Here is a 27761-nt window from a genome sequence, read left to right on the forward strand (position 1 = left end):
TTATATTATTTAAACTGTTTGACCTAATGGCTCAGGCTTCGTGCTAGCTGTTCTTATATCTTAAATTAACCCATTTCTATTAATCTATAAGTTGCCATGTGGCTCGTGGCTTACCGGTATCTTAACATCTTCTCATGGCAGCTGCTGGCAGCATCTCTCTGCCTCAGCCTTCTACTTCCCAGACCTCTCCTCTCTCTTTGCCCCACCTATACTTCCTGTCTGGCTACTGGCCAATCAGCATTTTATTTATCCATCACTCATCCACAGCAAAGGCAAAGATTAGCTTCTCCATTAACTTTGATGTAATCTATAAAATAGCACAAACTATAAATATATTTTGGAGTCATAGGTTGCAGTATGGAAGATAAGATGCTAATATTACTAAGACATAGTAAAGATTGACTATGATCAAAATACTTAGCTTGCCAATTGGAATTTTAGTAAGAGAAATGATATTGAATCGAGGTTCTAGTCTGCATGGTGTATGTGATACAACATAGTGACCATACAATCAGTCTTGTTAAAAAGAAAATATATAGTCTCCCAGTGTTACTATGTTTGTAAGATTGTTACCCAGAGGTAAATTTGGCTCATTTTGGTTTGATATGCTTGATTTTCAAGAATCTTATCAAAGCTGAGTATAGAATGAATGTAAATATTTATAGCCTCACTGTATTCAAGTCACTCCTAGCTTTGATAAAAGTACAAATAGACTTGAAATTTTGTTTTCTTGTGTTGATGCATGAGATTCCTGGTCTGATCTTTTGATTTGTCTGAATCCTCTCCTCTGTATTTCTTAAGGCATGTATTTTCTGAAACCCGTAGATTCTCCATGGTAAATGTATGAATTACAAAATGTTAAGTAAAGCTTAAGCTAGTAAATTGTAATTCATTTCAGAAGTCCTTATAAAATACTCAAAATTTACTTGCCATGAGAGTAATAAAAATTGTGCTGAGGGACAGAGGTAATACAGCTTAGAGATTGGTATCATTTGGGGAATTTAACATACTTTACTTATCATAAATAATAAGAAGTATGTTGGGTTCTTTCCAGGTTTGCCCATAATAGAAATATTAGAATTTCTTCTATGTTTTTCTTTGATATATAAATTTAATTCATTCATAAATAATGAAGGCCAGGCTAGGATGAAGCTCAATGGTACTTACCTAGTTTATCTGCATAAACATCTAATGTGGGATCAATTCAAGCCAAGTCATTATTAGATACCCATTATGTGCTCCAAAATGGGCTATGTGTTTGATGCATAAGAGGTCAGAAAAAAAAAATGCATGCATCCTCAGCTCAAGATTCTTAACTATTGAGAAAAAATGTAAGGAAATGGGATACTAATTTAAAAACTTATTAGCATACTATAGAAACACAGAAGTCTTAAACAGCAAGTCTTATTATTCACCCAGACAAGTCCAAGAAGGAGACATTCTGTAGGTGATATTGAACACTACTATGCTGTTGAAGAGGTCATGTTCCTCATGAGCAGAGCATGAGTACCATGGTACACATTTAGAATTATGGTACACTGTTTTCATCAGTATTAGGGAAAAGTTTTAAAACTATTAACGTGGATAGGAATTCTTCTATGATTGTATTGAAAGAAATATAATGTAAATATTCATTGAGGAAAATAGCAACAATATGTACATTGCCTGTGGCCACAAAGATACTTTGAATGAAATTCAAGAGTTATAATTTGCATATGATTTATACTTGTTGAGGAATATGAACCTACCCTGACATCACATGTGTGTCCAACCTTTTGACATTGTAACATGAAATTGTCATCTATAAAGTTCATAGTGAAGAACTGCACAATGAAGTTACCAAAAAATACAAAGGTCTTATAATGTTCATGTAATTTTTTTTTTTAATTTTGTATTGAGCCACATTCATAGCTCTCATTGGCTGCATGCAGCCCATGGGCCATGTAGGCTGCTTGTCAAGAATAATTTCATGAAAGGAACAGATTATTAGATGTCTACTAAAAAATTGATAGATTGTTCATGGTAATTTTATCTTACCATCAACCTTTTCCTTTAGAACCTAGTGTAGCTATTGACTTATTGTAAGCCATGAATTGATTAAAACATATAAAGATGACAAACCACAAGTTCTGAAGTCAAAATTCAGATGCCACCACTTGCTAGCTGCATCACTATAACAGGCAGATGATAATGTTACCTTTCTAATAGGATTGGTAAGAATTTATGAGATTGATACATCCATGTAGCACAGGAATAGCGTGAGCTCTGGAATTTGATAGACTTCAGTTCAGATCTTATTTCTGCCACTTACCAAAGACCTTAGGCTCTTGATGTCTGAGATTTGGCTTTCTCTTTTATCAATGGAAATGACAAATGTAACTCACCAAGCTGTTGTGATGATTAAGGGAAGCAATTTGTATAAAGCATTTAGCAGAGTTTCTGGCATAGAGTAAAAGCCCTATAAATAATGTTTCATTGTTATACAATCAGCATCATGAACAGACTTTAGTTTTGTCTTTTCATTTGTGTTTTCAGGGTGAACCTGGTCTACCTGGATATCCAGGAAACCCAGGTATCAAAGGTTCTGTGGGAGATACTGGTCTGCCTGGATTACCAGGAAGCCCTGGAGCAAAAGGGCAGCCAGGCCTGCCTGGATTCCCAGGTAGGTGTGCTTTTCCTTACTGTTCCTTTCCCCTTTCCTTTCTTTTCCACTCTAACTAGTATTGGGAGCCACCTCTTATTTGGCAGACTTGCATCCTGTACTGTTTAGCAACATAATCTCAAAGTAGAACTTTACCTTTCTTTGCACAGCTGCCTTTCTGTGTAAGGAGAACGAGTGCTCATGACTCAGCAGGCCAATATCCTGTGGGCAGAGACACTTGTTTGGTGGAGCATTTTTCAATCTTTGACTGGTAGCCAAAAATCAATTCGGAGGCTTTACTAGTTTTTCAGGTGATAATGCACTCTGCCAGGCTCTTGCCTGCTGCTGATTCTCTTAGAACATTGGCTGCAGGCACACAGCTGGTAGCTGTTGGTAGAACAATCACGCTGTTCATTCAGATGACAAGAACTGAGGCATTCAAGCAAAGAGACAGCACTATAGTCAAGTAGATAGCCTGACCTAGATTATTGTATCTGTTATTTCATGCTGCTGTGTGATTTTTAGTTTGCTTCTGAATCTCACAGTTGCATAGTTGAGTCTTTGGTTATTTATTTTTTTCTTAGCCTTTTAATGGAAATTCGTGTCTCTGGAAGAGTTTATACCTGTGTATAGACCTATGAATCCACCACACAAACCAAAATCAAAATGTTATTTTTGTTTACCCACACCACTTTTCACCATCCCAACTCTTCATCCTGTGATAACTATTATCATTACTTCAATCACCCTCAGTTAATTTTGCCTGTTATTGAAATTCATGTAAGAGGAATGAATCATGCTTTATGTATTATGCCAGTGGTTCTCCACCTTCCTTATGCTGTAGTCCTTTAATACAGTTCCTCATGATGTGGTGAGTCCCCACCATAAAATTATTTTGTTGCTACTTCATAACTGTAATTTTGCTACTGTTATGAATTATAATGTAAATATCTGATGCACAGGATATCTGATATGCAACTCAGGGGTGGGGGTTGTGACCTACAGGTTGAGAACCACTGTACTATATCATTGTATATGATTTCTTTGACTCATAATTATGTCTAAGATTCACTAGTCATGTTGTATATGTCAGTTATTTCTTGTCATTGCTGTGTAATAATTGAAAATTTGTTCCACAATCAATTATGTATTCTCTAGTTGATGGACTATTTAGTGTTTATGGTTTAGAGCTATTATTAAAAATGAAGTAAATATTCTTTGATATATCTTTGATGGAAACATGCTCCAATTTCTCTAAAACAGCTAAAATTTGTGCAGACATTGAGCTTAAAGACTTCTCCCCTCTGCATTAGTTATGTGGAATGTTAAATTAGTTTGGAACTGTATATTTTGCATGTAGCATGAATCTTTAAATATTTGTCATATTTTAAACTTGTGCGATGGATGGGATGGGCTATTTTAAAGAGGAACTTTAATGTCTCCTTTGTTGTATTTTTGAAGACCCAGGACTTCAAAATGGATTGTTGAGGGACTGTTTTGAAAATGTGAGAAAAACAGAAACAAAAGCTCGTTTTCTAGTGTCTGGAAACTTCAGCAGCAGCTTATTTGTGATCTTCCCCTCTTTACTTAATAAGGGAGAAAGAGGATGGATTCATTTCATAATGGGAGTCCTTCCATAGAATTTGTATGGACTAATTTAAAAATGATTTTTTAGTTCTTTTAATCTGAGTCCTGAAGCTCAGGCCTGAGCACTTGCTAACTCTAAAATGGGTCTTTTAAAGGCCTTGTGATTTTTCAAGATGTTCACATTTTTTTCACGAACTATCAGAATATAATGATTTTTATCAAATACTGAAGGACTTATAATTTAGGAGCCATAAATGAAGAGTGGTAATACTACCAAATTATTGCTTAAAACTTAAAGCTGAGCTACCAATAGTGTTTATGACCAAAACAGGAAGATATGAATTCAGTGATCTGAAGTAGGAAGACTAGATAGATAGATAGATAGATAGACAGACAGACAGAGAGATAGGGAGAGAGAGAGAGAGAAACTACAACCTTCTTTTTTTATATGTGTGTATATGTATGTATTTTCCCCTGTAAACACAAAATGAGGTTGTAGCCTATCTCATTTTCAAAATACACTGTAGCTTTCAGTTAGTACATTGTACTGTGGCTTGGAATATATTCCATGAGTGTATCCTAAATTCTCCTCTAAAAACTGTAGACACCAGAAGGACCATGCATACACAGGGGCCATGCCTCCTAAGCCTCCCCAAACAGTATCACTAACTGGGGATCAAGTACTCAAATGCCAGAGCCTATGAGGGAGATTCACATTCAAATCACCACTCTAGTCATTCATTGGATTTTATTAATCATTGAAAATTAACTTGTACTTTGCTTTCTATTCATTTTTTCTCTTTTGTTGGCTTTTAATCCACACCTCTCTACACTATTTTAAATGACTGCTCTAGACATTTCAGTACTCTTATTTTCCCATACTGAAGCAACGTTATACCATTTTATATTATATATATATATATAATTATTTATCAAGGTCTTTGTGATTGTCTTCATGTATTTCATTTTTAGGTGCATAATGACTCTTATAATTAATTGCTAATATCAATTTTATTTGCTAGTGACAGAACAAAAGAATTTCTGTATGCTAGGCAAGTGTTCTACCACTGATTGCTTATCTAGCTTTATATGTGTTTTAAACTGTTTATTGAACTCTAAATAATTTATTAGAGAAAGGAGAATTGATTTTTCCATGTACCTATATATTTTCAATTTGAATTGTTCTACATTGTTTTATATCACAGTTCCATTTGGTATTATTTCCTAGAGCCTGATGTACTTCCAACTATCATTTATTATGAAGTTACTGCCGGAGACAAATTATCTCACATTTACCTGAAAATGCCTTTATTTTACTTTTATTGTAAGAAAATTTTAACTCCTTGAGGAGTTCTAGAGTTTGAATCCAAGGTCTTCTGCATGCTAATAAAACACTGTACAGTGAGCCACATTCCTAGCAGCTAGAAATCTGTCTTTGACATTTCCCCCTTCATCACTGAGTATTTTTCTACTATCTTTTGATCTGAATGTGTGTCCTGATAATAAGTCACTGTTTTTTAAGTCATTTTTCCTGTATTTTATACCCTGCTTTTTTTCTGGATACATTTCTATTTCCTGTACCATTTTTAAAAGATGTATTGTTTTTTGTGGTGTGTGTGTGTGTGTGTGTGTGTGTGTGTGTGTGTGTGTGTGTGTAGGGATATGTGATTGTGCATCCAGGTGCCGAGGACAAAATAGGGCATCATATCTCTAGAGGTAATTAGAGGTTGTGAGTCTGTGAGCCTCTGTACTTAGGTGATAATAGGAACTGAATTCTGGTCCCCTGGAAAAGCATTATTCCATGTTACCACTGAACGATCTCTCCAGCCACTATCACTGATTTATTCCATTCTCCCATGATGGGTTGTCACTGTATTTCTTTCTTTTTTATTGTTATTCCTTGATCTGTAAGATTGTTACTTTGGAAGAACTTTAAGAAGTTCCAGCTATTTGCTCTTCATGTAGTTCTTTCAGATATTTTCCCCACTCTTTTGGAGTGCATTTATAGTAGTAATATGTTATTCAGTATTGTCTCATTGGTTATGGAGGCTTTGGTTTTTTTTTTTACATTTATGTACTTTGTGTGTGTGTGTGTGTGTGTGTGTGTGTGTGTGTGTGTCTTTCTGTCTCTCTCTGTATCTCTCTGTGTCTCTCTTTGTGTGTGTGTGTGTGTGTGTGTGTGTGTGTGTGTGTGTGTGTGTGTGTGAAAACACATGTGGAGATTAAGGAACAACCTGAGGTAATTGACTTTCTTCTTTCGCCATGAGGATTTGAGGTTCAAATCAAACCTCAGGCTTGGTGGGAAGCACTTTTACCCAGTGAACCATCTCACCAGCCCTGACCATATTTTCTTTCCAGTTTTGGTTTTGTTTTGATTTAAATGTCACAGCTGTTATTAATTACCTTCATGTTTACTGATTCATTTTTTATGATTTGTTCTATATTCTTTTAATATCAATAAGAAAATTTGATAACCATTTTCTTTTTAAGAATTACCTTATTTCTCCAGAAATTGACTATTTTCTTCACTCATTATGTACAATTTTATCTGCACATTTTTTTTGTTAATTTTTTTGATTCTAGCAGTGAACCCAGGGCAGCACAAGCACATGTACACACTTTTTCCACTGAGCTATATAACCAGTTCCCATGGTTGTAGGTTCTTGGCCACATTTATAATATCCATTTTAAAGAAGTTTTCTACTTATTTTAATATTCTAGTAATACAGGAATCTAGTTCTGTTATTTGTTCTTTTCTGCTGTTTAAAATTCACATTCATTCATATGTGTTATCATCTGTAATGTGCTGTATTAGTTGCTTTTGAATTGCTGTGATAAAACACCATGACCAAGACAACTTATAGCAGATAGTGTTTAGCTGAGAGCTCATAATTCCAGAGGGTTAAAGTTTGTGACCATCATCGTTGGGGGCATGGAGGCAGACAGACCTGGTGCTGAAGCAGTTGCTGAGAGCTCATATCTCTATAAACAACTATGAGTCACAAAGAGAACTAACTGGGATGGATGTGGACTTTTGAAACCTCAAGGTTCAACCCTACTGACTCATCTTCCCCAACAAGGCCACACCTTCTAATCCTTTGCAAACAGTTCTACCAACTGCTGATCAATCATTCAATATGAGCCTATGGAGGAAATTATATATATATATATATATATATATATATATATATATATATATATATATATAATATTCATGGAGTAGCAACTAAAAATATTTAAATGTCAGTTGTCACCAGAGTGGTCTATCAATTTAAAGTGATTCCAGTTCATAACCCAAACAATTTTGAAAAAAATCATAAGGGCTAGAGAATTGGCTCAGGGGTTAAAAGCACTGTTAGCTTTTGTAGCAGACCCAGGTCAATTCACAGAACCCACATATCGGCTTACAACCATCTATAACTCCAGTTCCAGGGCATTGGACAATCTTTTCCGAACTCCAAGGGCAAGAGCTACTCATGTGGTACACATACATACATGCAGGCAAAAGCACTCATATGTATAAAATAAAATAAGTAAATCAAAAAAAGAAAAAGAAAAACATTAAGAAACTAATTCTAAAATGGAAAATGCATAGAGTATTTGAAATAATATTGGAAAAGAAAAACCTTCATTGAAAAAGCTTGGTTAGTGGGTTTGCACTCCCTAATCTCAAGGTATGCAGTAATTAAGGTGGTATAGTACTTGCATAAGGATTAATAAGTTTTTAATATAAGAGAACATAGAACATACAAAAAGATACATGTTATGCAATAAAATGACATGAATAAAGGTCCCAAAGAAATCCAATAGGGAAAGTAAAGGCTCTTTGATAAAGATTGCTTGGTGTTTGGGCTGTGAGCCTAGTCTTAAATGGCTGAGCCATCTCTTTGCCCCTCCATGATGTTATGTACTCACTCATAAGTGGATATTAAGTGTAAAATAAAGGATAAATACACTACAGTCCACAGACCCAGAGAAACTAGGTAACAACTAGGTTTCGTGTGGTGGTGGGGGGATGCCTGGATCTCACTGAGAAGGGAAATAGAAGAGATTTCATGAGTGGACTGAAGGCAGGTAGGGACAGAAACATGAGCAATCAGGTTGAGGGGGGATGGAAGAGGAGAGTACTGAAAGAGACTGCTAGAAAGGGGGGCATTCCTGGGTCAGGTAAAAACCTAGCACAATGGAATCTCCTAGGAATCTACAAGGAAGACCCCAGCTAGGACTCCTAGCAATAGCAGATACATAGCCTGAACTGGCCATCTCCTGTGACCAGATTGATGCCTAGCCCAATTTTCATCAGAGAGCTTCATCCAGCAACTGATGGGAACAGATGCAGAGACCCACAGCCAAACTTTATGCAGAGTTCAGGGAATCCTGCAGAAAAGGGAGAGAAAGGATTGTAGGAGCCAGAGGTGTCAAGGACTCTACAGGAAGACTCACACAATCAATTAGCTGGGGACCATAAGGGCTTGAAGAGACAGAAAACACAACCAGGGAGCCTGCATGGGACTGACCTAGGCACTCTGCATGTATGTTACAGTTGTGTAGCTTGGTCCTCTTATGGGACTCTTAACAGTGAGAACAGGGGCTCTCTCTGACTCTTTTACTGGCTTTTGGGACCCTACTCCTCACACCGGGCCACCTTGTCCAGTCTTAATACATGGGGAGGTGCTTAGTTTTACCGCAACTTGGTATGTCATATTTTGTTGATGCTCATGGGAGACCTGCCCTTTCCTAAACAGAAACAGAGGAGGAATGAGATTGGGGGGGGGGGGGACAGAGGGGGTGTGGGGAGGAATTGGGAGGAGAGGAAGGAGGGGAAACTGCAGCTAGGCTGTAAAATAAATAAATTTATAAAAAGTGTAAAAGTCAATAACTTCAAATGAAGATACTGATAAATTTAATTTGAGCAAAATTTAAAACTGTTCATCAAAGAAGACCATTAGAAAAATAAATAGGAAAGCTACAGATAAAAAACTATTGGCATATTAGACAGACTGAAATCTGGTGTAAATAACTTCTATAACTCAATAAAAAGAAATATAATTCAAATTTCAAAAAATGAGGGAAACTTTGAACTGATATTTCACAAAATAATATATGCTTATGGCCAGTTAACACATGAAAAGGTGACCAATGTCATTAACTGTCAGAGTAAACATATTAAAATCAAATGGCTAACACCATGGCTGTTTTTTTAAAATAATTGATATTAAAACATATATTGTGCATAGATCTGGAACAACTGACTTTCTCATGTGTTACTGTTTTAAGTCTAAAATAGCTTTTCAGTGTTTTTCTTTAATAAAACACAAAATGAATTTCACTGTGACCCAGAAATTCCACTCTTTGCCATTTACTCAGGATAAAGACATATGTCCACAAAACAAGCTATGTAAAATGTCCCTAGTCACTTTATTCATTATACCTGAAACCTGGGAACAAATTCATGTCCAACAACAGATGACTGCATTTAAAACCAAGTGTCGAATGGAGTACTGAAAATTTTATTACCAGTAAAATACTGCTGTAATCACCTTTATATTTATGAATATGTAATAATATTAACTCCTGTCAAATTATCCAGCAATCATCAATATCTTTTGGATTCATTTTTGCTCTTTATTATTTCAATGCTAGTACTCTAAATTTCAGCTTGAATTGTAGCTCAGAAAGCAATGTGTTTATTTTCTTAATTGTTAAACTGAGCTTTTTATTCTAGGAACCCCAGGGCTTCCTGGACCAAAAGGTATGAATGGTCCTCCTGGTAACCCTGGCCCTCCAGGAGAACCTGGTCCTGTAGGTAAGCATGAAAGAAAAAGATACTGCTATTCTTTAAGACTAAGGCTTTTCATAGTCAGTGTGGGGAGTTCAAGTACTGTTTTGCTGCGAGTATTTTCAAGAAAAAGAAATGTAGTGCTCATTCACTTATCATTGCATGAACTGAATAACTTTTAATTTAAAAACTACCAAAATTCATCTCTAGTAGGTATTGTTGTTAAGGCATACATTTTCCAGGGAGAGTAATTCTCTCTAGAAGGGCAAGTTCTAGCAAAATTTTTCTTATTGACTTTTAAAGTAAATCCCTTGTCCTGGCCTATACCTATAAAGCACATATTTCCTTTTGAATAATCTGAAGTCATATTAAAATCATAAAAAATGTTTTAGATAATAAGTTATTAGGTCATTCCTTATGATCATCATTACCTTTCTTTGTTTATTCTTTATTCTGTAAGATTTCAAGATTAAGTCCAGGCAGTGGTGGCACATGCCTTTAATCCCAGTACTTGAGAGACAAAGGCAGGCAGATCTCTGTGAGTTCAAGGCCAGCCTGGTCTACAGAGGTAGTTCCAAGACAGATAGGGCTACACAGAGAAACCCTGTATTGAAAAACAAAAACAAAAACAAACAAAAAAAGATTTCATGATTTACAGGAGTAATTCATAAGTACTTTGTTACTGTGTGTTTTTTTAAATTATGTGTGTGGGTGTGCATGTGAATGTATATGCCCATGGAAACAGCTGAGCCCACTTTGTTTTTCTTTTTTTTGTTTGTTTGTTTGTTCCTTTGGTTTTTCAAGACAGAGTCTTTTCTCTGTGTAGCCCTGACTCTTATGGAACTCACTTTGTAGACCAGGCTGGCCTCCAACTCATAGAGATCCTCCTGCCTCTGCCTCCCGAGTGCTGAGCTCAAAGGCGTGCACCACCACCGCTGTCCGTACTTGGTTATTTTTAGAGAGAATTGTTTGGAGCTTTAATATGAAAACTGAGGAGGGATGTGGAAGGAAGTTAAAAGGGTCAGTATAACCTGCTGTGCTATGCTTTAGGTGGTGGAGGGCGTCCTGGGCCACCAGGACCTCCTGGTGAAAAAGGCAAGCCAGGTCAAGATGGCATTCCTGGACCAGCAGGACAGAAGGGAGAACCAGGTAATATAGCTTTTCATTTTTTTCTAAGTTTATAATTTCCTCCTGGTCTACTTTGATTGGTCCTTTTACAGCTCCAGTAAGATTCTTGTCTTCCTTATTATCTTCTAAGGTACCACACATTTCCCCCTTCCAAATTAACTTCTTCCTTGGTATCCTGAAGATATTAGCTCATATTCATTGAACAGATTGCTTTTCTTTAAAGAAAAAAGTTCTAAATACTGTCCATTCGCTTTTACAACAAGAATGCCCAATCTGTACTTTATTTATGTATTTTTGTTTAAGTATACAAAGTATGACTGATAGTCATCACAAGTAGAGTGTATGCTGGTATGTTGGTATGGTTTTCTTTTTTCAAAATGCTTGGGAATTGACTTCAGGTCATCAGTCTTGGTGGCAAGTGCCTTTACCCACTGAGCAATCCTGCCAGCTCTGTAATGTTTCCTTTATAGTGCAACTGACAAATCAGGTGACAAATATATGGTGACAACTTAAAGAGTAAACCTATACCAACCTCCAAAAATGTTTGTTTTTTCTATGTGTATGAGTGTTTTGCCTGCATACATGTATATGCACCATGTACGTACCTTTCTGTCCTTAGAGGTCAGAAGAAGATGTCAAATCCCCTAGGAGTTACAGACAGTTGTGACCCACCACTGTGTGGATTTGGGGAACCAAATTCAATTCCTTTGAAAGACCAGCTAGTTCTCTTAACTGCTGAGCTGAAACTCTGGTGCCTATACTTTTCTTATGTTAGAATTGTTCGATGTTAGAAGTCCGTCTTCTGGGGCTGGGCATGGAACTCAGTCGTAAAGCATGTTTCTAGCATATGCAATGCCTAGGTTCTGTCTGTAGAACAAGAAAGGAAGGATTGGGAAGGACAGAGGAAAAGGAAGGTAGTGAGAGAAAGGGGATAAAGAGAGAGGGGAGGAAAGAATAAATATTCAGCATGTTTGATATACATAACACATATTAGAAACCTAAACTATCAATTATCTATTTGAAATTGTTTTTATTTTATTCCCTAACAGGTCAACCAGGCTTTGGAAACCCAGGACCTCCTGGACTCCCAGGACTTTCTGGTAAACCTTAACAAATCAGGTTATAGCTACTTTTAAAATGAAAATATTCCCCAGTCCATTTATTTTTCTATCTCGACCATGTATTATTATAAAATACATCTGAAATTTTAAAAAAGACTTAAAGTTCAATTTACTTTTATAATATTTCTCATTGCTACTTACTATAAGGCACTATGTTAACAAAAATGGCATCCTTATGGAGAATTCAATAAGTAGCCTTTCATTCATGTCATAAATACTAAGGACAAAGAAAATATAGAAAGGTGAAAATTGTAGGAAATTTAGTAGCTTTCATTTATCTAGAAAATCACTCTTTTCTCTCTGCAAAAGCATTATCAGAGTAACATATAAGACAATTTTGTAGAAATATGTACCAATAATAGAAATGCTTCTTGAAAACTCATCTAAGAGCTAGGCATGATGATATATATCTAAGGCTGAGGAAAGAGGACCATGTGTTCTATGCCACCCTTGTATATCAAGAATTCCTAGCCAGCCTGATCCACATAGCAAAAAGATCTGAGTTGGAGGATGGAGTAGGTATGTGTAGATACATATCTATCTTCTTTCTCTAGTATGTGATCTTATAATAAGCACTAAATAGTTAAGATAAATCCAAATAATTATAGACTTGTATGTTGATATCTTGAAATGACTATTGATTGATCTGTAGAGGCTTTTCTCAAACTAAAATTATATCCCCTAAAAATTCTAATATCCTTTTCATGAAAAGTGTTGCTTTAATGTGCTACTGTTTTATGGTTCTTAATTATTAGTGTTTTATAATAAAATGTCAAGAGCAGTTTGTCTAGATTATGATTATAAACTTTTAGTATCATGGTCTGAATATAATAGTAGCCATTGAATTTCATTAGTTTTAAAATTAGACCCAAAACATTTAAGAGTTGTCTTCATCCATCTTGAACCAATTCTTGAAGCTACTTTATACTTTTTATATTTTGCCTATCTTATTTTCCTCATAACTTCTGGTCATGTGTTCATTGTTCTATGTCTTAATACAAAGGATATCTTTTAAGAGGCTGGCATTATTTCTACATTGCTAATAAGTACTTCTGGTGACAGGTACATGGTTTTAATAAAGAGAATGGATTTTTTCATGTGTTTGAAATAAAATCACCCTAGTGAATTTCATTAGCTTATCAAATAGTTTCAGGCTTATAGGCCAGCTTATCATTTAGCATTCAGTATTATTTAGTGTATCCCTAATTTTACTTTACTTTTACAGGTCAAAAGGGTGATGGAGGATCACCTGGCATTCCAGGAAATCCTGGTCTTCCAGGTTCAAAGGGTGAACCAGGCTTTCAGGGATTCCCTGGTATGCCAGGTCCCCCAGGTCCTCCGGGTTCTCCTGGTCCAGCTTTGGAAGGCCCTAAAGGAAACCCTGGGCCTCAAGGCCCTCCTGGGAGACCAGGTATGATCATGCGTGGTACAAGAAATGGTCTGTTTACAAGTTCATTTATTTCATTTTGCTGGCAGGTTATTCTGTTTTTAGGGTTTTAGAATTTGTCCCATGAGAACTCCTTATAAGAAAATAGCTTGGTTCATACCTAGCTCATTCTAATATATATGCCCTTTTCAGTAATGTATTATTTACTTTAAGTTCAAGTATAACAAAACAACGAGTGAAAATGGTGGTTATATTAGTATTGTTATTAATGATAAAACTATACTAATAACCTGGCATCAAAATGCAATCTACACTTTTTAATGTAAGCTTCTCAGCATGTCATCACAGAAATCATTCTAGTGATCACCAAATACATGCTTGTGTTCCATAGCAGAAGCTGTTGCTATGGTTCTGTCACATGATCAGCAAATATCACCAGGCACAATAAAAAAAAACAAACTTGATCTCTAGGAACTAGGCTATCAAATTTATCTTCAGCATCACAGCATGATCAGATTGACTCATAATCTCTTCATAGCTCATGTCTGTACCTCGCCTTTCCTGTGCTCACTCTTCAGTAGATCAGTTTTGCACACAAGGTTCACATTTTCATTTTGTGTCTATGCTGTGTCATTCCATTCTACTAGTTGGGGAATGTTCATTTTCACCCCAGGTTAATGCTGCTGAGCCCAATTGCTGGTGATAGGTTATCAAAAGATTTGATGGACTTTATATTCACTTTCTTTAGTAACTGAAAATTTAGTCTTCATTATTTTTTTAAAGAAGATAAATTTGAGATATAAAGAAACTAAATAATTGTCCTTTCATTGCTTGAAAATTCTTAATTCATTTTTAAAGTGTACTTTGAAATGAAAATTTGTATTTAAATTAGAATAAAATTGTGAGTAATTGGACTTAATTTTACTAACATGTGCCCTAAACACATGAATTAAACATTATCACATACTGGATTCAGAACATCATTTTCAAAGTCAGACTTAATGTGGGCTAACTTGACTGTTCCTAGAGGGTGTTGCTTTTCCTTTATTTACTACTGAAGATAACCAGCAAAAAAAATTCTCAGCCACATTAACTCTCTTGCATGCAACATAACAAACTGAAGCCAGTATCCTGCTTTGTTTGCATGTCACAATTCAAATAAACCAAACTATTATCCTTATATATTCTAATTAGCACTGTGGTTATTTGTTACCAGGAATGGAGCTCTTGGTTGAACATTTCTTTAAAATAATAACAGAAAAGCAGTTGTCACAAACATGCTTTTGCAATCACTATTTTAAAAGGATAATCAAAGTTGTCAGAAGAAGAATGCATACTTAATGAGTGTTTGATTTCTTGATTTATTTATAAACTACAGATCCAAAATAAAGTTTTAAACTAGTTTCTCTTAGAATTGAATGTTCTGAGTCTGGGCTCATAATAATGAACATTGTAAAATGATTTTTTGAACTTTCAAGCTGTAGTATATGTACAGTTTCATTTAGCATTAATGTTAAATGAGGATAATTTGGTTTATATGAGATGCATGAACTTTCAGGGTGTTCTATTATTAAATTCAACTTTAACTTGAAAGTGTTTAGTATAATGCTTTAGTTTCTTGATGTTTCTAACAGTTTTGATATTTTCCTTTTTGTTAACGATGGCATTGGGCCTTGGTGAACTTCCATCCCTATCCAGGTCCTCCAGGTTAGCTCCTTAACTCCAAAGTAGTAACTGCATGAAATTGAAAACTTTGTATTTATGTACATATATTATATATGTGTGTATATACATGTATGTGAGTTTGTGTATATACCTACCATTTTTAAGTTTTTAAATAGATTTTTAAGAACATATGCCAATTCAATTTTTAAATAGTGGCCTGGAACTAAGTTGTCAGAAAATTGTGGTGCCAAATATTTCTCTTGGAATGGGTCCATATTATCCAATTAGGAAAATAAACTAAATTAAATGCTTCAAAATTCATACTTCTATGTCATTATTAATTGAAATTTTATGATACTCAATTTTGTCAAAAAATACATTTCTTTTGGTAGATTGTATTTTTTATTGTTGCCTTATAAACTTTTAATGCAATGAAACTAAACTTATTCAGAAAGGCATTTAAAAAAATAATAATGTATATTATCAGATCATGCAGATAATGTAATCTTTGGTTGGCTAAACACACACACACACACCTCTGTAAGGTTGTCTTTTTTATCATGTCTTTCTTTTTATTATTATTAAGAAATTTTCTATTCATTTTACATACCAACCACAGATTCCTCTGACCTCCCTTTTCCCACCCTCCAGCCTTCCCCCTCCACCCTCTCCCCATTCCCACCTCCTCCAAGGTAAGGTCTCCCATAGGGAGTCAGCAGAACCTGGTACATTCAGTAGAGGCAGGTCCAAGCCCCTCCTCCCTGCACCAAGGCTTGGCAAAGTGTCTCATCATACACACTAGGCTCCAAAAAGCCAGCTCATGCACTATGGACAGGTCCTGATCCCACTACCTGGGGGCTCCCTGAACAGTTCAAGCTAAACAACTGTCTTGCTTATCCAGAGGGCCTAGTCCAGTACCATGGAGGCTCCTCAGCTATTGGTCCACAGTTCATGCGCTTCCACTAGTTTGGCTGGCTGTCTCTGTACTTTTTCCAGTCATGGTCTCCATATCCCTTGCTCATTGAATCCCTCCTCTCTCTCATCAATTGGACTCCTGGAGCTCCACCTGGGGCTTGGCCATGGATCTCTGCATCTGCTTCCATCAGTCACTGGATGAGGGTTCCATGATGACAGTTAGGTTATTCAGCCATCCAATCATGAGAGTAAGTCAGCTCAGGTACCCTCTCTACTATTGCCAGTAGTCTATAGTGGAGTCATCCTTGTGGATTCCTGGGGACCTCCCTAGCACTCTGCTTCTCCCTATTCCTGTGGTGTCTTCATTTAGCATAGTATCTCTTTCCTTGCTCTCCCACTCTGCTCCCGTTCTAGCTTGAATCTCCTGCTTGCCTAAGCTCTCGTCATACGTCCCTTGCCATCGATAGCCCCCACTCACCCTCAGTTTGCTCATGTAGATCTCATCCATTTCTCCATCACTGGGCAATCCATGTGTCTTTCCTAGGGTCCTCTGTAGAAGTAACCATCTTATTAAATAAGAAACACAGAGCCAATGTAAAGATAAAAGCCCAAGAGGTCAGAGCTAAGAACCTTACCCTTCCTGCTTCAGCGATCCTCTTCAGCCAAGAGAGACCTACTTCCTGTGTGTTTGTCTTTATATAGACTTTCTGTTCTGCCTTCTCATTGGTTGTAAACCCAACCACATGACCGCCTCGTCACTGCCTGTCTGTACAGACATCCAGGTCTTCTATGGTTGGTATTGAGATTAAAGGCGTGTGTCTCCAATGCTGGCTGTATCCTTGACCACACAGAGATCTACCTAGCTCTGCCTACCAAGTGCTGGGATTAAAGGAGTGCACCACGAACGCCCAGCTCTGCTATGGCTTACTATTAGCTCTGCCCCCAGGCAACTTTATTTATTAACATACAAATAAAATCACATTTCAGTACAATTAAAATATCACCATATTTCTCCTTACTGGCTAGCCTCCCTGGAGCTGTGGGTTGCAGTCTGGTTATCCTTTGCTTTATATCTAGTATCCACTTATGAGTGAGTACATACTGTGTTTATCCTTCTGAGTCTGGGTTACCTCACTCAGGATGATATTTTCTAGTACCATCCATTTGCCTGCAGCCTCGTGATGTCATTGTTTTTCTCTGCTGAGTAGTACTCCATTGTGTGTATGTACCACATTTTCTTTATCCATTCTTCAGTTGAGGGGCATCTAGGTTGTTTCCAGTTGCTGGCTATTACAAATAATGCTGCTATGAACATAGTTGAGCACATGTGTCCTTGTGGTATGATTGAGCATTCCTTGGGTATATGCCCAAGAGTGATATAGCTGGGTCTTGAGGTAGATTGATTCCTAATTTTCTGAGAAACTGCCATGCTGATTTCCAAAGTGGCTGTACAAGTTTGCATTCCCACCAACAGTGTAGGAGTGTTCCCCTTGCTCCACATTCTCTCCAACATAAACTGTCTTCAGTGTTTTTTATCTTAGCCATTCTGACAGGTGTAAGATGGTATCTCAGAGTTGTTTTGATTTGCATTTCCTTGATGACTAAAGGTTTTGAACAATTCCTTAAATGTCGTTTGGCCATTTGAGATTCTTCTGTTGAGAATTCTCTGTTTAGCTCTATAGCCCATTTTTAAAATGGACTGTTAGGTATTTTGATGTCTAGTTTCTTGAGTTCTTTATATATTCTGGAGATCAGCCCTCTGTCAGATGTGGTGTTGGTGAAGATTGTAGCTGAAGTTTTCCTGTGTCCCACCTGGCCCATGGTCAGTACAAATCTCTCTCACCTGCCAGTCCTGCAGCTGCTTGGACCCAAGTAAACACACAGAGGCTGATATTAAGTAAAACTGCTCAGGCCTACCACTGACTAGCTCTTACATTTAAATTAACCCATAATTCTTATTTATGTTTAGCCACGTGGCTTGGTAACTTTTTCTCAATTCTGCCTTCACATCTTGCTTCCTCTGTGTCTGGTTGGCGACTCCTGACTCAGTCTTCCTCTTCCCAGAATTCTCCTTGTCTGTTTATCCCACCTATACTTCCTGCATGGCTACTGGCCAATCAGCATTTTGTTTATCAACCAATGGGAGCAACACATTCACAGCATGCAGAGCACCATCACCCATCAGAAGATCTTTTCCCATTCTGTAGGCTGTTGTTTTGTCTTATTGACCATGTCCTTTGCCCTACAAAAGCCTCTCGGTTTCAAGAGGTCCCATTTATTAACTGTTTCTCTCAGTGTCTGTGGTACTGGTGTTATATTTAGGAAGTGATCTCTGGTGCCAATGCATTCAAGACTACTTCCTATTTTCTCTTCTATCAGTTTCAGAGCAACTGGATTTATGTTGAGGTCTTTGATCCACTTGGACTTAAGTTTTGTGCATGGTGACAGATATGGATCTATTTTCAGTCTTTCTACATGTTGACATCCAGTTATGCCAGCACCATTTGTTGAAGATGTTTTCTTTTTTCCATTGTACAGTTTTGGCTTCTTTGTCAAAAATTAGGTGTTTATAAGTGTGCAGATTAATGTCATTCTCTTCAATTTAATTCCATCGGTCCACATGTCACTTTTTATGCCAGTACCAAGCTGTTTTTATTACTGTAGTTCTATAGTAGAGCTTGAAGTCAGGGATCATGATGCCTCCAAAGGTTGCTTTATTGTACAAGATTCTTTTAGCTATCCTGGGTTTTTTGTTTTTCCATATGAAGTTGAGTATTGTTCTTTCCAGGTGTGTGAAAAATTGTGTTGGGATTTTGATGGGGTTTGCATTTGAATCTGTAGATTGCTTTTGATAAGATTGCCATTTTTACTATGTTAATCTTACCTATCCACAAGCATGGGAGAACTTTCCATTTTCTGATAGTTCTCCAATTTCTTTCTTCAGAGACTTAAAGTTCTTGTCATACAGGTCCTTCACTTGGTTAGTTAGAGTTACTCCAAGGTATTTTATATTATCTGTGGCTATTGTAAAGGGTGATATTTCTCTAATTCTTTCTCAGTCTTTTTATCATTTGTATATAGGAGCGCTACTCATTTTTTTTTTTTAGTTAATCTTGTATGCTGCCACATTACTGAAGGAGTTCATCAGCTGTAGGAGTTCCCTGGTAGAATTTTTTGGGTCACTTATGTACACTATCATATTGTCTGTAAATAGTGAAAGTTTGACTTCTTCCTTTCCAATTTCTATCCCTTTGATCTCCTTTGATTGTCTTATTGCTCTAGCTAGAACTTCAAGTACTATATTGAATAAGTGTGGGGAGAGTGGACAGCTTTGTCTTGTTCCTGATTTTAGATGAATCGCTTTGAGTTTCTCTCCATTTAATTTGATGTTGGCTGTCGGCTTGCTGTAAATTGCCTTTAATATGTTTAGGTATGTTCCTCTGATCTCTCCAGGACCTTTATCATGAAGGGGTGTTGGATTTTGTCAAAGGCTTCTTCAGCATCTAATGAGATGATCGTGTGTTGTTTTTTCTTTCAGTTTGTTTATATGGTGGATTACATTGACAGATTTTCGTATGTTGAACCATCCTTGCATCCCTGGGATGAAGCCTACTTGGTCATGGTAGATAATTTTTTTTGATGTGTTCTTGGATTCGGTTTGCCAATATTTTATTGAGTATTTTTGCATCAACGTTCATGAGGGAGATTGGTCTGTAATTCTCTTTCTTTGTTGCATCTTTGTGTGGTTTGGGTATCAGGGTAACTGTAACCTCATAAAAGGAGTTTGGTAATGGTCCTTCTGTTTCTATTGTGTGGAACAATTTGAAGAGTATTAGAATTAGCTCTTCTTTGAAATTCTGGTGGAATTCTGCACTGAAACCGTCTGGTCCTGGACTTTTTTTTGATTGGGAGACTTTTAATGACTGTTTGTATTTCCTTAGGGGTTATTGGCCTATTTAAATAGTTTATCTTGTCTTGATTTAACTTTGGTATGTGGTACCTATCCAGAAAATTGTCCATTTCTTTCAGATTTTCCAATTTTGTGGAGTACAGGTTTTTGAACTGTGACCTGATTATTCTCTGGATTTCCTCATTGTCTGTTGTTATGTTTCCCTTTTAATTTCTAATTTTGTTGATTTGGATGCTCTCTTTCTGCTTTTTGGTTAATTTGGATAAGGGCTTGTCTGTCTCATTGATTTTTTTCAAAGAACCAACTCTTTGTTTTATTGGTTCACTGTATTGTTCTCTTTGTTTCTATTTCATTGATTTCAGCCCTCAATTTGATTATTTCCTGGCGTCAATTCCTCCTGGGTGAGTTTGACTCTTTTTGTTCTAGAGCTTTCAGGTGTGCTGATGAGTCACTAGTGTGAGATTTCTCCATATTCTTTATGTGGGTATTTAGTGCTATGAATTTTCCTCTTAGCACTGCTTTCATGGTGTCCCATAAGTTTGGGTATGTTATGCTTTCATTTTATTGAATTCTAGGAAATCTTTAATTTCTTTCTTTATTTCTCCCTTGACCCATTGGTGATTCATTTGGGCGTTGTTCAGTTTCCATGAGACTGTAGGCTTTCTGTAAATTTTGTTGTTGTTGAAATCTAAGTTTAAGCCATGGTGGTCCGATAAATAACAAGAGGTTATTCCAATTCTTTTTTTGTATCTGTTGAGATTTGCTTTGTGACCGAACATCTCATCAGTTTTAGAGAAGATTCCATGGGGTGCTGAGAAGAAGGTATATTCTTTTGTGTTAGGGTGGAATGTTCTGTAGATATCTATTAAGTCCATTTGAGTCATAACTTCTGTTAGCTCCCTTATTTCTCTGTTAAGTTTCAGTCTGGCAGATCTGTCCAGTGGTGAGAATGGGGTGTTGAAGTCTCCCACTACTACTGTGTGGGGTTTGATGTGTGATATAAGCTTTAGTAATGTTTCTTTTACAAATGTGGGTGTCCTTGTATTTGGGGCATGAATGTTCAGAGTTGAGACTTCATCTTGTGAATTTTCCCTGTGAGGAAGTATGTAATGTCCTTCCTGATCTCTTTCAATTGATTTTAGTTTGAAGTCTATTTTATTAGATATTAGGGTAGCTACACCAGCTTGCTTCTTAAGTCCATTTGATTGGAAAGGCTTTTCCCAGCCTTTTACTCTGAGGTAGTGTCTGTCTTTGAGGTTGAGGTGTGTTTGTTGTATGGAGCAGAAGGGTGGATCCTGTTTTCATATCCATTCTGTCAGCCTGTGTCTTTTAATAGGTGAATTGAGACCATTGATATTAATGGATATTAATGACCAATGATTGTTAATTCCTGTTAATTTTTGTTGGTTGTGTTGTGTGTTTCTTTTCTTTGGTATTTGTTGGTGTGGGATTATCTATTGCCTGTATTTTCATGGGTGTATCTAACTTCCTTGGGTTGGATTTTTCCTTCTACTGCTTTTCTGTAGGGCTGGATTTGTGGATAGGTATTGTTTAAATCTGATTTTATCATGGAATATTTTGTTTACTCTATGTATGGCGATTGAGAATTTTCCTGGATATAATAGTCTGGGTTGGCATCCATGGTCTCTTAGTGTCTACATAACGTCTGTCCAGGACCTTCTGGCTTTTAGAGTCTCCATTAAGAATTCAGGTGTTATTCTGATGGGTTGCCTTTATATGTTACTTGGCCTTTTTCCTTTGCAGCTCTCAATATTTGTTCTTTATTCTGTATGTTTAGTGGTTTGATTATTATGTGGCGAGAGATCTTTTTTTTGATCCAGTCTATATGGTGTTCTGTAAGCTTCTTGTACCTTCATAGGCATTTCCTTCTTCAAGTTGAAAAGTTTTCTTCTATGATTTTGTTGAATATATTTTCTGTGCCTTTGAGTTGGTATTCTTTTCCTTCTTCTCTCCCTATTATTCTTAGGTTTGGTCTTTTCATGGTGTCTCAGATTTCCTGGACATTTTGTGTTGTGACTTTTTTGGCTTTAGTGTTTTCTTTGACTGATGAGTTTATTTCCTCTATTGTATCTTCAATGCCAGAGATTCTCTCTTCCATCTCTTGCATTCTGTTGGTTATGCTTGCATCTGTAGTTTCTGTTCGTTTACTCAGATTTTCCATTTCTAGCCTTCCCTCAATTTGTGTCTTCTTTATTGCCTCTGTTTCAGTTTTCTTGGACTTTTTCATTCACCTGTTTAATTGCTTTTTCTTGGCTTTCTTTAAGGGATTTATTGATTTCTTCCAATTTTTTGTTTGTCTTTTCTTGGAATTCTTTAAGGGTAATTTTCATTTCCTCTTTAAAGGCCTCTATCATCTTCTTAAAGTAATTTTTAAGGTCGATTCCTTCTGCTTCTTCTGCTTTGGGATGTTCAGGTCTTGCTGGTGTAGCACCACTAGGTTCTGTTGGTGCCATTTTGGTCTTTATGTTGTTGACTGTATTTTTGCACTGGCATCTACCCATCTCTTCCTCCACTCCATGCAAGTGTTGTCTGTGTCTGAGGGAGCCTCTTGTGGTCCAGTTGATACTCTTGTTCTAATGGGAGCTCTTGGTCTAATCTGGGCTCTTGGTCCAATCTGTGATGATGGATTCTGTGTGTCAGGGAGCAGATCTTAGTCCAGTGGGTACCAGTGGGCTCTGTCTCAGGGAGTAGCTGTTCCCAAGTGGTGCAGGGTGGGACCTGTTTTCTGTTCCCAATTGGTACAGGGTAGGCTTATGTCTCTGGTTTTCACTGGTGTCACAGGGGGCTCTTTTCTTGGCAAGGAGACAGGGAAGGGGCAGCTAGCTGGTCCCTGGTGTGCCAAAGGCTTGGGGGAGGGGCGCAGGATGTGCCCCCGGGGCCTAGGGGCTAGGGACCTGGTCTGCCCAGTCTGGAGATGGGGCCTTACCTCCTCTATAAGGTTTTCAATCAGCTTCATATTTTGATTTGTCACATATTTCTAAAGATTTGTTTTTATTTTAACTTATGAACATATTTGTGTGTCCATGTGTGGGCATGGGCACATGAGGCCAGAGGCATAAAACTCCCTTGGAGAGGAGAGAGATGGTTCAACAGTTAAGAGCACTGACTGATGTTCCAAAGGACCCAGGTTAAATTCCCAGACCCTCTGGTCACATCAGGATAAACATAAGAAAAAAAAAAAGAAGAAGGAAATACTCTCCTGGAGCTAAAGTTACAAACAGTTGTGAGCTGCTTAGCATAGGTGCTGAGAACTGAACTTGGGTCCTCTGCAAGAGCAATGTGTGCTCTTAACCACTGAGCCATCTTTTTAGGTCCTTTTTTTAAAGTTGCACTGCTGTGAAGAAGAATATGCATAAATAAAAAAAAAACACTCAGTGTAGCCAGCACAAATTAAAGGCTCACTATAACATATCTTCATCACACATATGCCAAAGATAACTGGGAATTGTGGCACATGCCATTAATCCCAATACTTGGGAGGCAGAGGCAGGCAGATCTCTCTGAGTTCAAGGCCAGCCTGATCTACAAAATGAGATCCAGGACAGTCAGAGATACACAGAGAAACCTTGTCTCAAAACAAACAATCCCAAAAAACAAACAAACAAAAATACACCAAAGAAAAATTACCAAGAGCTATCCAATAGGGAAAAACTGTTGATTTCTAGTTTTTTTTTTTTTAATGTGTACCTAATCTGGAATGAAAAGTTAGCCATGGATATCTCAATGTATTTATTATTTTTCAAAGTAAACAGTCCTTTTCTCATTTGTAGAAAGAAAGTAAAATGGGAGTAAAGTATAATCCTGAGGTCTGGCTTTTGATAATGGGGAGTCCTTTTTTTCTCAAATGAACTAAAAATTCAGTTTGTGAGGGAAAGCCATGAATCTGTATGTAAATTTGATTTTTCCCATATCAACCCATGTATACATACATTTGTTCATACATACATATACATACACAAAATAATTTATGTATATGAATTTATTTACTAGGAATTTTTAAAGAGGGAAGATGGCATGGCATTTTTTCCTTTTAATCTTATTTTAGTTATTTATGTTTTTGTTTGTTTTGTTTGTAACATTGCAACCAAAACTTCCCCACCCTCTCTCTTTCCAGTCCTTCCCTCCCCACCACCATCCACTCCAACCTATCCACTCCTCCTCCACTGTTTCTCTTCAGATACAGGCAGGCATCCCATGGATATCAGCCAGCCATGGAATATCAAGTTACAGTGAGAAAGGCACCTCCTCTTCTATTAAAGGAGGATAAGGCAATCTGGTAGGAGAAATGGGTCCCAAAAGCAGGCAACAGAGTCAGACACACCCTGCTCTCACTGTTAGGAGTTCCACAAGAGGACCAAGCTACATAACTGTCACGTATGAGCAGAGGGCCTACGTCAGTCCCATGCAGGCTCCCTAGTTGTTGGTTCAGTCTCTGTGAGCCCCTATGAGCCCAGGTTAGTTGATTCTGTGAATTTTCTTGCGGTGTTCTTGACCCCACTGGCTTCCACAATCCTTCCTCCCCCTCTTCCGTAGGATTCCCTGAGCTCCGCCTAATGTTTGGATGTGAGTCTCTGCTTCTGTTTTCATCAGTTGCTGGATGAAGCCTCTCTGAGCACAGTTGGGCTAGGCACCAAACTATGAGTACAGCAGAATATCATTAGGAGTCAGTTCATTGACTTTTTTAACTTTTTTGCCAGTAATGTTTGGTTCTATCCTGGGTCTCTGGAGGTATCCCACCTCTGGGACCTGGCCCTTAAGGGTGAGCTCCCTCTCAGATATGGGTCTCCAGCTGTGCCAGTCATTAGTTGGTCATTCCCACAATTTCTGTGCCATGTTTCCCCTAGCCCATCTTACAGGCAGAACACATTGTAGGTCCAACGGTTTGTGGCGGGGTTGGTGTCTCACTCTCTCCACCAGAAGTGGCAAGACAAATTTTATTTAAGACAACTACAGTAGAGGAGATCCCATTATGACAGAGAAATGTAACTAAGCTCAACTCACAATAGAACAGAGACAAGTAAAGACTTCCAGGACAGAAAGGGAGTTTTATTTATTGGTTGAAAATTACTGAGAGGTACTTAAAGGTAGGAGGAGTCTTGTTAAACTGACTTCATATTGATTGTCACTAAAGACAGGCCAAGGATTTAGACATCAGACAGGTGAGGAACTTGATCAGATGTTAACTATTGGAGATTTGGAAGTTGAGTAGCACGGAACTGATTTGGTTGGATTTCTCCTGTAATTGGGCTTTGGCAGGCAAAACTGGGATGACAGGGTGAAACCTAGCAAGAAGTCTCACACATACTGGTTTAAGGTTTGGTCAAAGAGGGGTTTATTTTTCCTACAGGAAAACTGAGACCCAAAATGGCTGAGAATCTTGCTTAAAGACATGCATGCTGTTAGTGACTGACTAGGGGCTCCCCAGTACAAACCCTGTAATTCTTCCACAACAGTTTGATGTTTATGATCTACTCTCTTGATAAGTTCATAGAACCAAACTATGTTAGGAGACATGGCTGTAGCAAGCTGGGTCTTGGATCAAGTTTGTCTCTTTTCTTTTCTTTTTTTTTTTCACCTCGAATCTCTATTAATCTCTAATAACATCATCTTACATTCTTCCTAAGTGGATGCCATTGAGTAGATTAAGACACTGAATGTGATTCAACTATCAGCAAGATAAAGACAAAATTAGGAGGTACTTCGAAGCAATTTTGACTCTTTTCTGTCTAACTTGCCTAGAATTTCTGCTGCTTTGATCACTGCTAGATAGTACTGCTAGCTAGGATTTTTTTTTTTTCTGAAACACTAGAATATATTTGAAGAAGGAAGAGAAAAATAGCCACGTTGCTTTAAAACCAATTTAACAACTTCCCATTTGTTAGACATGCTCAAATTGTAGTTATTGAAATCTAGCCTCTGTGATGTTTACAATAGGTGAAGAAAGCAACTTTGAGTGGACATTAGAATTAAAACATACTACTTGACCCTGTAACATCAGCAATCACTAATTATATATAAGATTCTGTGGTCTTATATATGGTTTCTTTTTCAGTTAAATTTAATTAGGTGATTTGAAAATTAGTGGATTGAGACCTCATATATAAAATTGACTTGGCATATAACTCATTAAAATGTAACCTTTTAGGAAATGAAGTCTTAGAAGTTTTGCTATGATATTGTCCAAAGTTTCCCTTGCTAATGAACCATTAAGATGTCATATATCAATAAGATATCTTCTTGAATATTCTTCTTATTAGGTCCTTATAAATCAAATACACATATAAAATATCTTTACTTTGAATTATACTAAGTAGCAATTCTAATCTAGTTAATTGGGTGGCCAGACTATAAGTCATTGGCTAATTTGTTGTATGTGGTTTGGAGACTACTTAAAAAGTAGAAATATATTTTTCTAAATTTCAAATTCTCAAATGCTTTTAAAGTTCTGGTTTTAATCATCATTTTTTTCTTTTAGCAACTTGCATATGTCAGACAGTAGTTCTATATTTCAAAACTTGACTTTGGTCCTTATATAAACATGTAAGGGAGGACAGTATAGGTAACATTGTTCTTGTTACATTCAGAGAGATTGAATTCTCCAGAATCATATTGTTATTAAATAACAGAGTCAACAGTAAGTTCCAAGATCTTTTAACACCTGGGACTCGGTGGTCTAGCACAATTTATTCTCTCTAATATCCAATGTTTATAAATCATAGCAAGAACTCTAAGAAAAAGGAAATTGTGTTTATAGTCAATTAACACTAACCAAAGAGTGTTCTGTTTGTAGGCTTTAATATTTTTATGTAGTGATCTTCCTTTAAATGGTGAATAGCCAGATAATATGTGCATTAAGTAATACTTTTTAAGTTGTTATAATACTTAAAATGGCTTGGGTGGGATATTGCATGCCAGAATATCTTAAAACACCTCTTCACTAATAGTCTTCATATCATTGGAAAATTCAGATATTTGTTTTTAAGTTCAATGGCTTTTTATGCTTAAGTACTTATTACAAATACTAGTTTATAAAGGATGGCCTCCTGATTTATTATGAAAAAAGTTAAAATGTGAATTTATGAAAAGGTATTTGAATAAGACAAAAGTAAAACTGATAATGGTGTGCCCTGTTTTTTATTTTTCCATTGAGTCGCAAGAGAGCTTTATAATTATACTTTTGCCTATGATGTTTTGAAAGTTAACTGTTATTTATCATATTGGGTCACTCTGAACATTCAAATAAATTTTCATTTCATGTTTTTATTGAAGGATGGCAGAGACTAAGATATGCCTAAATATTTATTCACAGTTACCTCTTTGTTAAAGGAAATGAAGGCTTTTGGTGAAATGGTACAATCTTGCCAACTTTAATGTTTTGAGTAGCTTAACTTTTAGAAATGCACAGTAGAAATGTTAACATAGTCTCATAAATAGAGTCCCTCTCCCATTAAATTAATGACCAACAGCTTATTCTCTAGAATATGCTCTATTTGAAAAAGATTTAGTTCTATCTATTTCTGGGTGGGTCTGTTTGCATATTGATTTGCTGTAGGTATAAGAAATGCTGACAAAGGGGATTATTGTTTAACTTTTTCTGTAATGTGAAC

The 27761-nt window shown here is 36.8% G+C and overlaps 1 protein-coding gene across 1 annotated transcript in view; it reads left to right on the forward strand.

Annotated features, from left to right (window-relative positions):
• Col4a5 (collagen type IV alpha 5 chain) overlaps window positions 1-27761 on the forward strand; it is a 211377-nt gene that overhangs the window by 164226 nt on the left and 19390 nt on the right. The window contains exons 37-41 of the mRNA XM_059251446.1: window positions 2536-2662; window positions 9954-10034; window positions 11058-11156; window positions 12185-12235; window positions 13482-13667. Coding sequence (XP_059107429.1) covers window positions 2536-2662; window positions 9954-10034; window positions 11058-11156; window positions 12185-12235; window positions 13482-13667 — 544 coding nt within the window. The remainder of the gene's footprint in view (window positions 1-2535; window positions 2663-9953; window positions 10035-11057; window positions 11157-12184; window positions 12236-13481; window positions 13668-27761) is intronic.

This window comes from Peromyscus eremicus, chromosome X (assembly GCF_949786415.1).
Source record: "Peromyscus eremicus chromosome X, PerEre_H2_v1, whole genome shotgun sequence".
Lineage (NCBI taxonomy): Eukaryota > Metazoa > Chordata > Mammalia > Rodentia > Cricetidae > Peromyscus > Peromyscus eremicus.